The sequence below is a fragment of the Peromyscus eremicus genome, chromosome X (genome assembly GCF_949786415.1).
Source record: "Peromyscus eremicus chromosome X, PerEre_H2_v1, whole genome shotgun sequence".
NCBI lineage: Eukaryota > Metazoa > Chordata > Mammalia > Rodentia > Cricetidae > Peromyscus > Peromyscus eremicus.
Window position 1 is genome coordinate 48,426,097 of NC_081439.1, and position 13,465 is coordinate 48,439,561.

The 13,465-nt window shown below is 38.1% G+C and overlaps 1 protein-coding gene across 1 annotated transcript in view; it reads right to left on the reverse strand.

The window, feature by feature from the left end:
- Nucleotides 1–13,465, reverse strand: part of Pola1 (DNA polymerase alpha 1, catalytic subunit) — a 330,473-nt gene that overhangs the window by 171,027 nt on the left and 145,981 nt on the right. Inside the window, exons 31-32 of the mRNA XM_059250151.1 lie at nucleotides 11,699–11,830; nucleotides 5,582–5,756 (exon numbers count right to left, since the gene is read on the reverse strand). Of these exons, the coding sequence (XP_059106134.1) occupies nucleotides 5,582–5,756; nucleotides 11,699–11,830 (307 nt within the window). The remainder of the gene's footprint in view (nucleotides 1–5,581; nucleotides 5,757–11,698; nucleotides 11,831–13,465) is intronic.

Consider the following 13,465-nt stretch of genomic DNA (forward strand, 5'->3'; position numbering starts at 1 on the left):
GATGAAATGATAGGCTGAACTTTAGCTTATCCTTCTCACTAGTTTGGTTTGCTAGGAACAGAAGACTATTGGGATGTTTAAGCACACTGTGAGTATTTCATCCACAGAATATAGAGAGCTTGCAATAGAGCTAGAGAGAGAAAGAAAAACCTACAGTCTGGAGAACAAAAGCTAAGAGTTCCAAGTTTTAGTGACCATGTTTCCCATAGGGCTATTGTATAAGAAGAGTAATACTATATTTTTTCCTATTCACAGATGAAAAAAGAGTAAAATTTTATTTTATTTAAATCCAATAGCAATAATCTTGCACAGGTTTCAGAAAATGATACACATTTTATAGTGGGATAATGAGAACCATTAGTTATTAGAGAGAACAAATCATTCTCTCTCAATTCAACAGACTTATCCACTCACTCATTTAATAGACTATCCTCTTTCTCCTATTTCATTAAAATGGCCTTCCCATGTAGAACACCTGGCCATGCAACATGCCATCAGACAGACTTCAGGAGGCATCTTGATGGGAGAGAAATAGAGAATTTCCAAAGTGAAGCCACAGGATAAAACCAATACTTGATACTTGCCTTTCATTTCAAGGAAAGTAACATAAAGGCAATAGAAAAAGGAAAAGGTAGTTGAAAAATTTACTTGCTCTCAACAAAAGAGACTTAAAAATAAAAAATTCATGAACTTAATAATTTTCCTAAATGAAATTATACCATTATTCCTGATTTCTTTGTACTAACTAAAAGGACAAAGTATCAAAGTTCACTAAAGTTTCGACATCGTTATACATTTCATTAATCAAAGATAAAAACTACATTAAAAGCAAGAGAATTATTTTATGTCTGTGATTAGGCAGTTGGAGGGCTTGTATTTCATGTATACATTTGTACACTTCAACGTATTTAACAGTGTCGGTTCACTAACTGCAGTTTTTTACATAAAGAAAATAGATTGAGAATTTTGAAAATAAATTACAGTAATTTCATGCCTACAGCCTGCACCTCTTAGAAACCCCATAACCCCTAACACTCCCCTTACTTTGCCACTACTTCCACATCTCCTCCCCATCCCTCACTAAAACCACAAACTACAAGAGTAATGGGGGGCTCAAAGCCCCGAGTGAAAAGCCACCTTAATTTTTCATGTGGAATGGAGAAATAAAGGGTGCCAATGAAAACATAGTTCCTTAAGAGGGCAAAAGCAAATGCCTACTGAGATCTGCCTAGTGCATTCTAATGTTTCCCTCAGCTCTTCATGGTTGGTACTTATTAATGCAGAACCCACACACACAAAGAAAAAGGGAATAATAGTAAGGGCTCAGAGGTGTCTTACAGGTAGGGTAGTAATGGAGAAGATGCGAAAAGAGAAGACACAGGAGAGAAGGGTGGCTACACAACTGACAACAACTTCACACCTCATTATAAAAACACCTTATCAAGAGGCCAAAAGCGGGAAAGCAGTTTGGAATGAGGGAACAGCAGCAGTTTCTCCAGGGCTCCAAAGACAGGCCTTCCATTGGCTTCCATAAGCTCTATGGCATGAAGAAGGGGCTACTGTAAGAACTGTGTTGACGCCATCTCTGTTGCACCCACAGAGCTTTCTGATGATGGAGTAAGAATGATGAGTACATGATGGGACATGTCCTAGACTGAAAGATGTCCTCTACAGATTGACATAATTCAATCACATGAAACCTCAGAAGATGGGACTCATTAATGTGCTAGTAGAGCTTTGCAAAAAAATTTACTTTAATTGGATTCGTAAAGCTGCCACAGTTATGATAATATATATTTAAGTAAACAAATAACAGGGAGTAAAACTGTCAAAAAATAAAAAGTTAAAAAGAATCTAACCACTATGGAGGCTTGATGGCCATGGTAGAGTGTGCACTTAGCATATCCAAGGCCCGAATTTGAATCCCAGCATCCAGAAAACAAATCTGCTCGCTTTGATCTTAAGTATGACCTTCACAATTGAAAACAATCCAGTTCTCTCCCAATATAACCAGTCTTGGCATACCAAGTGGATCTCAGACCTATCCACACATGAAGACTTTAAGACCCTTTACTGTCCTGCAATTTTGACGGAATTCAATGCTCTGCACTTCCTTCTGTTAAATGACATTCATTATTTTTTTAAATTTATTTATTTACTTTACATCCTGGCCACAATTTAACCCTCCCTTCCTCCCAATCCCACCCCCTCTAATCTATTCCTTCTCTGTTTCTGTTCAGGAAAGGGCAGGCCTCCCATGGATATCAACAAAACACAACATATTAAGTTGCAGTAAGACTAGGCACTTCCCCATGTATTAAGGCTGGGCAAGGTGATCCAGTATAAGGAGTGGGGTCCCAAAAGCCAGTAAAAGAGTCAGACACAGTCCCTGCTCCTGCTGTTAGGACTCCCACAAGAGGACCAAGATACACAAGTGTCACATATATACAGAGTGCCTAGGTCAGTCCCATGCAGGCTCCCTGGTTGTCGGTTCAGTCTCTGTCAGCCCCCATGAGCCCAGATTAGTTGATTCTGTGGGTTTTCTTGTGGTGTCTTTGACCCATTGGCTTCTACAATCTTTTCTCCCCCTCTTCTTCAGGACTGCCCAAGCTCTGCCTAATGTTTGGCTGTGGGTCTACATCTGTTTCCATCAATTGCTAGATGAAGCCTTTCTGATGACAATTGGGCTAGGCACCAATCTGGTCACAGGAGAGTACAAAGTTGTACAACCACTTTGGAAATCAATATGGTGGTTTCTCAAAAAACTGGGAATCAATCTACCACAAAACCCAGCTATACTGCTCTTGGGCGTATACACAAAGGATGCCCAATCATACCAAAGGAAACTTGCTCAACTATGTTCATAGCAGCTTTATTCATAATAGCCAGAACCTGGAAACAACCTAGATGCCCCTCAACCAAAGAATGGATAAAGAAAACATGGTATATTTACACAATAGAGGATTAGTCAGCTGTAAAAAACCATGGCATCATGAAATTTGAAGGCAAATGGATGGAACTAGAAAATTATCCTGAGTTAGGTAAGCCAGACCCAGAAAGACAAACATGGTATGTATCCACTCAGAAGTGGATATTAGCTACAAAATAAAAAATAACCATGCTACAATCCACAGACCAAGAGACTAGGTAACAAAGAAGGTTCAAGGGGGGACACCTGGATCTCCCAGGGAAGGGGAAATAGAAAAGATTTAGTGAATGGACTGTGGGGCTGGTGGGGACGGGAGCATGAGAGACCAGGTTGCAGGGGATAGAGGAGGAGAGTACTGAAAGAGCCTACTGGAAAGGGGGACATTTCAGGGTTAGGTTAAAAAACTGGCACAAAGGAATCTCCCAGGAATCTACACAGATGACCCCAGCTAAGACTCCTAGCAATAGCAGATATATAGCCTAAAATGGTATTCATTCTTAAGGTGGGGCTTTTCCATGTGCCCTCCATTTCAGTTCCCAGCCACTGGAAAACTCAAAACAACAACAGCAGCAGCAGCAACAACAACAACAACAACAACAACAACAACAACAACAGCAGCAAGACAGTTGGCCTTTGGAGCAGGTTACTCATTATATAATGAATGAAAAAACTGGGAGAACTAATAAAAACTAAATCGCTATGAGGTTTCAGTAGAAAATGTAGAGGCACAAAGTAAAGTTGAGAAGGCATGAGGGTAAAGTTCCTCATGCTTATATATCCATATTGCCTCACTTCCGGTAAAGAACAACTTTCATGGCCTCTTAGAGCCATTTATTTATTTATTTATTTATTTATTTATTTATTTATTTATTTATTTATTTATTTATTGCTAAAAAGAAAATTTAGCATAGTGTAGACAGGAGTAAACAGCTTTAGTGTCACACAGAGCTTAGTTAAAATCCAACTATAGCCCCATACTTAACAAGTTATATGATAAAACTATCAGCTACTTCACATAAGCTTCCGCCTCTGTAAAATGGAGCTGCAATATGCTTATATGAAGCTGTCACAAAGACTGAATAAGATATGGCAAGAACTTATCACAGCAAACAGACTAAGCACTCAATGTATAACAGAAAAAAAATGAGGCTAAAACATCATGCATTTATACTCTCCTCCTCCCAGCTGAGGATTTATAAACATCATCAAATACAACTCAACTTGGAGAATACATTATATGATTATTTTGGTAGCAGAATTTTATCTTCCTAATTATGTTTTGCTTAGGCAAATGTCAAAAATGAGTTTCCACTTCCAGATCAGACACTGATGGGATAGTAGGGATGGGGGTGGAGGGGTTGATCTCAGAAACACACTCAACAGGGGCAGGATGGAATATATGTGATTTGATAATGAGCTTTGGAAAATCCAATGACATGCCACAAAGACATACTGAGTACTACATACGCATAAATCCTATGGGCTGAAGGAAGATGGACATATTTACAAAGGAGCCTGAAAGAGGATGGCAGATGGTTACACCACCATGTGCTGAGCACTCCCTCCGCCTCAAGCCCTGTGCCGAGCATCACACATATATCTTATCGCTCTCAGAGCAATTATACTCTATCACTCACAAAATAAATCAATGTACAGAACAAGATTCAGAGGCTCGTTGATATCAAAACCAGCATTTAAACCAGGTCCCAGTGATTCCAACATCCTGTGGCACTCCAGCTAGACATTTTAGTTAAAGTGGGGGAAGACTTTTGCAACAAGCAGAGAGAAAATGAATGACACATTATTTAGAGAACACACAGAGTAGGAGCAAGGTTAATACAGGTTGGAATAAGAAAACTAGTCTGAAACTGTCAGAGCTAAAGCCAATGAGATGTCAGCAACATTAGGTGACTTGATTTATGGAGAAAGAGGTGCCATTTAAGGACTTTATTAAGGAGTACTTTAAAAACATTCAGCTTTGCCTATGATAAAATAGAGCAGGTACCTTAAAAGCAACATAACTATGTTCTGGCCTCCTAGAAGTATAATGAAGAATGTTTAAAAAAAAACATTTTAAAGCAAAGATGGCAATAATAATGACATAGAAAAGAGGTAAAACTGCAAAAAAAAAAAAATCAAAGAGACATTGAGGTCTCAAGGTTAGCTGCCATCTCATGGGATGATGATAAATTAGAAACCAGCCAATTCCTAGAGAATAACAGTGAGTCTTATTTTAGAAGAATTTAAAGTAAAAACTAAATGTTACAAAATCACATGAACAAAATATCTTTGGACAGACATAAAAGATGAATAAAAAATGCAAAATATCATTAATGTCTTTATTAATGGAAAGTCACTAATTAGACCTTTAACAATTTAAGCCCAGTGACCATATTGATACCTGAAATTCTTTCCTCTCTCTGCAATCAGTGAGTATAACCATGTATAGCAGGTACAGACTTACAAACATTGCTATTTGTATGTGGAGCTCACATTCTGATGGGAGGTAGGAACTAAACAGCTATAAAAAGCAATAAACAAAGAAGTAACAGACACAATCCTGAATCTACAAGCACAGACACTAACAGTTACAAGAGGACTATGTATGTCACTACTCAATTATGAGGGTTTCCATGTGTTTGAGACACTTACCTAGCCACAATGCAATGAGGACAGCATCAATTCCATCTATTGGCTCACAGATCCGAGCCACGACAGGGTGGATCTGCTGGGCCAAGTAGTATTGGGTGTCAATGGTTAAATTGTCTTGTTTCTGCAGCTGCTCAGGTGCATAGGCCCTCTGAGTTGCAGGGAGGTTTGACCCATCCTAACAGAAGACATGGTATAGGTAAAGTTGTGAGCAACTCAATAATCACACATACACTTGCTTAATCAAATAGAGGGACAACAGTTTAAATTTTATGTGCTCAGTTCCAAACACCAAGAAGTATTGCCCTATTGAAAATCTCACATGTAATTTAGAGTAGAAAGACCAAGAACTTCTTGACCTCAATCTTATCCATTGCCTGAGAATGTAAATGCAGTGTGTTATGCTCTTTGCTGTGAAGATATGAACCCAGTAAGTACGGTGACACTAGCTAGATTATATAATTCTACTTGCCATGACATAAAAACACATTGAAAGACTCATGAAAGTTTATCTACTAAGATAGTCTTTTAAAGGCACAAAAATACAAGAATAAATAATACTTCTTTTATTCTGTTAATACAATAACTTCTAGCCACAATTCCAGCCATAGAAACATGTTAGCCCCATCCTTGCCCCAAATGAGCAAGTGGGAAAGCTAAGAGAATAAACCCCAGTAGAAACAAAACATATATGCTAGACATAAAACAGAGGAGTAACAGTAATGCACAGTCCTGGTGGGGTGGTTAATTTTCATTGTCAACTTGATCGAGCAAAGATATACTTTGAGTATTAGTGAAACAACCCTCTTAGCATGTCTGTGAGGGTATTTCCAGAGATAATTAACTAAGGTGGGGAAAACCAGCCCCTAAAAGTAAGCATCACCATGCACTGTGTTGAGGTTCAAAAGGGAAAAAAGGAGAAAGCCAGCAGAGAATCTGTTCAGCGTACCACGTTTTCTGCTTCTTGGTCTAGTGAAATGTAAATATCTTCATTCTCTGTTACCACAGAGTAAGAGGCAAGCAGTCCCACTCCCATGCCTTTCCCACTGTGAAAAACATGTATCCTTTCCAACTGTGTGCCAAAACAAATCCTTTGTCCTTTGTTTCTTTCTGGTATTTTACCATGGGGACAAAAAAAGGAACTGATCTACCTTGAAAGCAGCAGTGCTCAAAAGTCAAATATCTGACCAGTGGAAGCGGTATTACTCTGCACTGTTAAGCTGGCTCCTCCTCAAGCAAATGAAGGTGGGTTAGAGACTCTTTTCAAGGGCTATTTCTTTTACACTATAAAATTAAAGTTGTGAGATTCTATGTAATTAGCCCCCATACAGCTCTGTGGTGATGTCATTATCATCTGTGAACCAAAAAGTCATCATTCTACCGGACCAACATCGAATGACTCACTCCACTCTTCCTCTTGACTGAAACAACGGAATTTAATATTCAGACTAGTAAATTATAACTATTCACAGGGCTCAGCTGCTCTGCAGAACTGATTATAATGTGAATCCTATTCTTTCAGTTCTGTCACAATCAGTCTCTTCTCAGCTCAGCATCCAGCTCAAAGCAGAGGCAACCTTCAATATCATGGTCTTTAGCAGCGACCCAAAGCAAGGCCTTCTCTCTCAGGTTATGTTCCTGATAGAATGCAATTGTCTTTGAACTAGGTTCTAACTGGTCTAAGGTATAATGAATGAAATTCCTAGAAAGAAAGGAAACCTCAGGTTAAAATTTGTTTATCCATATTTCACAACTCAGTAAAGAAAAAACTTAGTTAGAATTAATCAGGCTTAATCATTGTCCTTTAATAAACTTGAACTGTAAGGTGAAAATGAGGCAATAGTTGCTAGCTAAGAGTTTGCAAACAAATCATTAGGCTGTGTCTTCCTATGTGCTATACTTAGACTGCCTTTTAGTACCAGAAATCGGGTCAGCCTATAAAACTGTATTTTTTGTTGAGTTTTATCTTTTCTGTGGTGATATTTTATCTGTGTACCCCAATAAAGTTTATCTGAGGATCAGAGGAAAAAGCCAGACACTATAAGAAGTCATGCAATGGTAGAACACACCTTTAATCCTATCACTCACAGGCAAAAGTCTGTCTGGATCTCTGTGAGTTCAAGGCCACACTGGGAACAGAGCCAGGTGTACTGGTACATATCTTTAATCCCAGCACTAACAATAAAGGTCTGGAGGTCTGTACAGACAGACAGGAAGTGACAGAGCTGGGCAAGAAGAGGAAGTGACGTAGCTGGGCAGACAGAGGAAATGAGTTGGTAGAACAGAAAGGCAAATATGGATGGGTATACAGGAAGTAGGTCTTTTTGGAAGCTGAGGGTTGGTAAGGTGAGGTTGGCTTTGGCTTGTCCTATTCCTCTAATCTTTCAGAATTTACCCCAATATCTGACTCCGGGTTTTTATTAATAAGACCGTTTAGCAGTTTGTCTTATACTTTTCTTTCATTGTTTTCTGTTGCTGTTGAGGCTGATCTTATTTATGTTGCCCTAGGCTGGCTTCTAGCTCAGTGCCATAGCAAAGGAAGACCTTGAACTGAGCCTCCTCTCTCCCTCCCTCTTCTAAGAGCTGGGCTTACAGGCATGCACCACCACAGCCAGCAAATTCTATCATTTTTCAAGGGTGAATTCAAGTCAAAACTGTAGAAGTAAAGAGATTACGGCACTGATGGATTGAAGGGAGGAGGTAAAGTGCTTGCCTAGCATGCACATGGTCCTAACTTCTATCCCAAGAACTGCAAACCAAACCAAACCAAACCAAACCAAGTGCTTGAGTTACTTTCTAGTATGTCACTAGAAGTTCTCATAAAGGAATATTTGTACATGTAAAAAGCAGTAAAAAATTTCTGTGCATACTTTCTACTTAAAGTATTTTGACTCTAAATAGCTTGTAGCCAAGAGTAACCCCAACGTGTTTACTACTGTATTTTAAAAATCTAAGCTCAAAAACAGCACAACTGGTTAGATAACAGGTTTCACAACGTGTGTTGGAAAAACATTTAGGCTCCCCTAAGACAGTTTACTCAAAGATCTAGTTTTTAAACTGAACAAGATCTCAAGAACATGCGACACACATGGATATGTAACATACAACTTTTAAGAACAGAGAAGGAAGCAAGGTTGGTCTTTCTTGAGGTGTCCATGTAGCAATTCATGAACTTTAGGGATAACCAGGTGTTCTAAATTAGCCATTGTTAGTGGGAAACTAATGGGGAAAAAAAAAATCTAAGTAGTTGATGGGGGGGGCTCTTAAAGCAATTATGTCAAAGATATGCCTTACAAAAATTATGACTAATGAAAACTAAATAACTACAGGTTTAAAATTAGTAGATAAGAGGCTGAAAAGGAAGAGACAGGCAGCTTTGGCTAGTAAACATGCTGAAAGGTGGGTGTGTCCCACTGAGGGGAACAATGGCAAATTAAAATCCTAGGCCCTTTCTTGGAAGATGCTAAGGAAAATAAGTTAATAAAAACAAATATAAATTGTATTTTAAAAAGAAGGAACAGTATTAGTGGGGGGAGGAACGCTAAAGTCACATCAAATTGGGTTTATTATACTACATTAGCATCAGCATTTTAGAGACATATATTAATCAAAACAAAAATAAAAACAAATATTCTGACATTAAGGAATAGAAGTTTGACTTTTAAATACACCTATCATACTATTTTATATACATCACCAAATACTTCTATTCCATTTTTAAACAAAATATTCTTTGTTGAAAAAATGTCTGTCTTGATTTCATCATTAGATGCCATTTCACTAACCCTGTATTATTTTTGAAAGGCGTAAGCTATCATCTGCTCCTGTCATTAATAATCTATGAGCTTGTCCATGTATATGAAGACATAAGTGGAAAAAAATAGCCTATTTACCAAAATCTTTATTTGCATAATTTAAAAATTGGGTTTTTTTGAGATGAGACTTGTCAGAAGCAATATGCAAAGCACATTAAGGATTTGAGCAAGCCAGACATTTATGGAAATATTTTCCTGCAGAAATTGGCTTTCTCGAACAGTTCTTAATCAAGGGTAACCCTAGGAGGGAGATAGAGTCAAGTGCTGATTCCTGTCCATGTACTTATCATTGTTATGTACATCATTTACAGTATGTGGCAGATATTACATTAATAGACTAGCTTTTGATTTTCATAAGGCTCTATGCTTTTTAAAGCATACTGGTTGTGTTTTAGCAAAGGTCAATTTATAGAAATGAATTTTAAAGTGTATCTAAAAATTTTACTGTAATAATGTAGTATGATTCTTATTAATTGTCTTAGTTAGGCTTTTATTGCTGTGAAGAGACACCATGACCACAGCAACTCTTATCAAGGAAAATATTTAATTGGGCCTGGCTTACAGTTTCAGAGATTTAGTCCATTAACATCATGGCAGAAAGCATGGCAGTGTGCAGGCTGATATGGTGCTGGAGAAGGAGCTGAGAGTTCTACATCTTGATCCATAGGCAGCAGGAGGAGACTGTGGGCCACACTGGGATTAGCTTGTGCATATATGATACCTCAAAGCGTGCCCCAACAGTGACACACTTCCTCCAACAAGGCCATACCTTCTAATAGTGCCTAATAGGGTGAAGCACTCAAACACATGAGTCTATGGGGGAGGAGAGATACCTATTCAAACCACTGCATTAATGTAAAAGAAACAATCCTACTCAGATGAATTATGCCTTGGGGTAAGTAGACCAAACAAGAGTAATTTTAAAGAACTTGAGACAGGCTTAGAACTGACATACAAGGAGAAAAGATTGGTATTCCTATCTTCCAAATGGAGTCAAGTGCTTTCAGAAAAAAAAGTCCTGATGTTCTGCTCTGCCCTACTTTTCCCTTCACCCTGTTAGTGACACGCCACTCTCAAACAAAACTAGTTATTAGTTTTAAAGCATGTTGAGAAAGCATACAGTTTCCTTAGAGGTACCTTACAAAATGGGGAGAAAGAAAACATGGGAAGGAGAGAAGCTGTAGGGAGAGGGAAGTAAAGTCAGTCTTTGGGCCTTCCAACTTTCTCCATATATCTATGCATTTCATATTGTCTCAAGTAATTATTTTGATAAGGAAGGAGGACAAAGCGTTTATTCTGTTATTCCACTGACTCATCATAATGAAAATTGTCAAAAAAGAAATGATTAAAAACAACAACAACCTATTAGTGTTGGTGGATATACCATCAAAAGTACATATACTACTTTATTTTCTCTTTTTTATGGTGCTGGGAATGAAAGCCAGGGCATCACACGTACTAAGCAAGTGTTCAACCACTAAGCTACAATCTCAGCCTATGACACATTTTCATGGAAGTTTAGAGTTGAAAAACTAGTAACTGTTATGAAACTGTCTCATAAAAATAATTTCAATGACTTCCAAAAGCTACTTTGAATTTTTTTAGGAAACTTGTAAGGAAACATTACCTAATTTTTTTTTTAAGATTTGAAAGCTAACTAAACTAAACTATGGGACTAGTTATTTAGAAGACTACTACTAAGTAAAATACTGTGGCAATCTGGATTTGACTCAAGATTCCTGTATATAGACCAGTGGTTTATGTGTATACATGTTCGTATGTGCACATCAGTGTGGAGGACAGGTCAACATCAGCTGACTTGCTCAATCACTCTCTACATTATGTTGTCTTCGTGTTTTATGTGTTTGGGTGTTTTGCCTATATGTATGTCTGTACCACCTGTGTTCCTGGCACCTGAGGAGGCCAGAAGAGGGTATGAGATCCCCTGGGACTGGAGTTATAAGTAGTTGTGGGCTACCATATGGGTGCTAGGAATTGGACCCAGATCCTCTGGAGCAGCAGCCAGTGCTCTTAACTGCTGAGTCACTTCTCCAATATTCTACCTTATGTTTTTAAAACAAGGTCACTCAATGAATGCCAACAAGCTCTGAGGATCGATCTGCATGCCCCCACCTTCCGGCACTACAGTTATAAACACAAGCCCCTCTGCCTGCCTTTTGATGTGAGTGCTAGGGATCTGAACTCAGGTCCTCACTCTCGCATAGCAAACACTTTACCTGTTGAGCCATCTTCCCAGCCCAGGGTTCTTAGGGGGCACAAGTCTTATAAAATAAAACAGATTTACCTGACAGATGACATAGGACACCGTATCTCCAGCTTTCACCTTCCTGCCTCCTTGAGAATTTATCCACAGGGCAACATGTACATGAGGCAGGCTTTTTTTATCAGGATAATCCTGGGGATCCTTTGTCAATGCCTAAAAGATTAAAAAAAAAAAAATGGGAAAAATAAACTCGCCAAATTTTAAAATAAAACCTTCTATACATATATACAAACACATTTTTACCAGAATCATATATATTATGTATATAAAACATATATTATATATATAAACATGAAAATGACAATGTATACAGAAAACATGGTTCCTTTCTCTGTCATTTAGTAACTGGTATAACCACATATAAGCCTAACAAGAAGAAATGTAAGCTTATAGGCTCTGCCACATAATATTTGAATATTTAAAATACTCAAGACTCTAGATCCAGTGTTCTATGAAGCCTTAGAGTTTCTCCTCATGTTTGTAGTTTTCTCATTTAATTAGTTGGGATTAGAGAATATTAGCTACTCTGACTTAATGATCTGATCTCAAAGGCTTCTCTAACTGAATAAACCTCCAATATACTACATAGCACTGAATTTACTCTGAATGCCAACTTGTGCTCTATAGAGAGCAAAGAGTTTGTAACAGAAAGTGAGCACAAGATCAGGAACAGCACCAGTTAGGAGAAAGTTATTATCTAACAATACTATTTGTACTAATGATACAGAAGAAAAGCTTGGTAAAACTGTTCATGCTTTATAAATATGAATCCTAACAATAGCACCAAATTGTACTAACAGTCAGTATATTACTTTCCACCACCATAGCAAAGTACTTTCCCTTGAGAACATTCTTGACTACGCAATAAAAAATAGTAACTTGAGAGAATGGTCTCCCTTCTGTAGTCAAGATTGACTTGGAACTTACTGTGCAGCGCAGGCTGGCTACAAACTTGAGGCAATCCTCCTGTCTCAGCTTTCTGAGTGCTGGTATTACAAATGTGAGCCATCATGTCTAGCAAAGTTAGCAATTTCTAAAGCCCTTAAACCTTGAGAACAAGTCTACTGTTTTGTGTTGGAGCCTGCTGACAATCAGCTGGCTATCTGGGTAAGGGTGTGCGGATTGTAGAGACAATGAAGAAGACAGAAAAGAGTTGAGAGGTCTGCCAGTCATGCCGAGTTTATTTCACAGACAGCTTATAAGCATTTTTGAAGCACAGAGGTAGAACAATGCACAGCATAAGCATTCAACCATTATCTATCCTGCCTGGAGTCAAGGAGGAGACAGTTACATTTTCTATCTCGATGTACCTCTAGCTGGCGTCAGCAGCCTACATCTAGTTAGTGTGTTCCTTCCTATGGGTTAATCAGACTTTCTCACAGCCCTTCAAGGAGACTCTGCAGGCTAATCACGACTTTCTCACAGCCCTGGAGCAAGCAAGCTTGAACTCTATTAACTCAGAATAGACTTCAGATTCAAACTGGGAAACTGAGTCAGTTGTGGGCTTCCACAATTTTGTATGATTAAACTCAAAGAATACACAAAGCATATCTGAAGAATGAAGGTTACTCTAGGAAAATTATTTGTGCAACTATTTGAGTTACAAGCTAAACTAACTGCTGTTTACATAGAATGTAGTTTTTACTTGAAAGAATGGTAGGAAAACTATAGTTATTTCGACATATAGATCTAGCAGTTTCTCAAAAAACAAAAACCTTGAAACTAAACAAAACCTGCTACTTCAAGAAAAAAAAAAATCAATCTGACAATAGATATCATCAATGACAA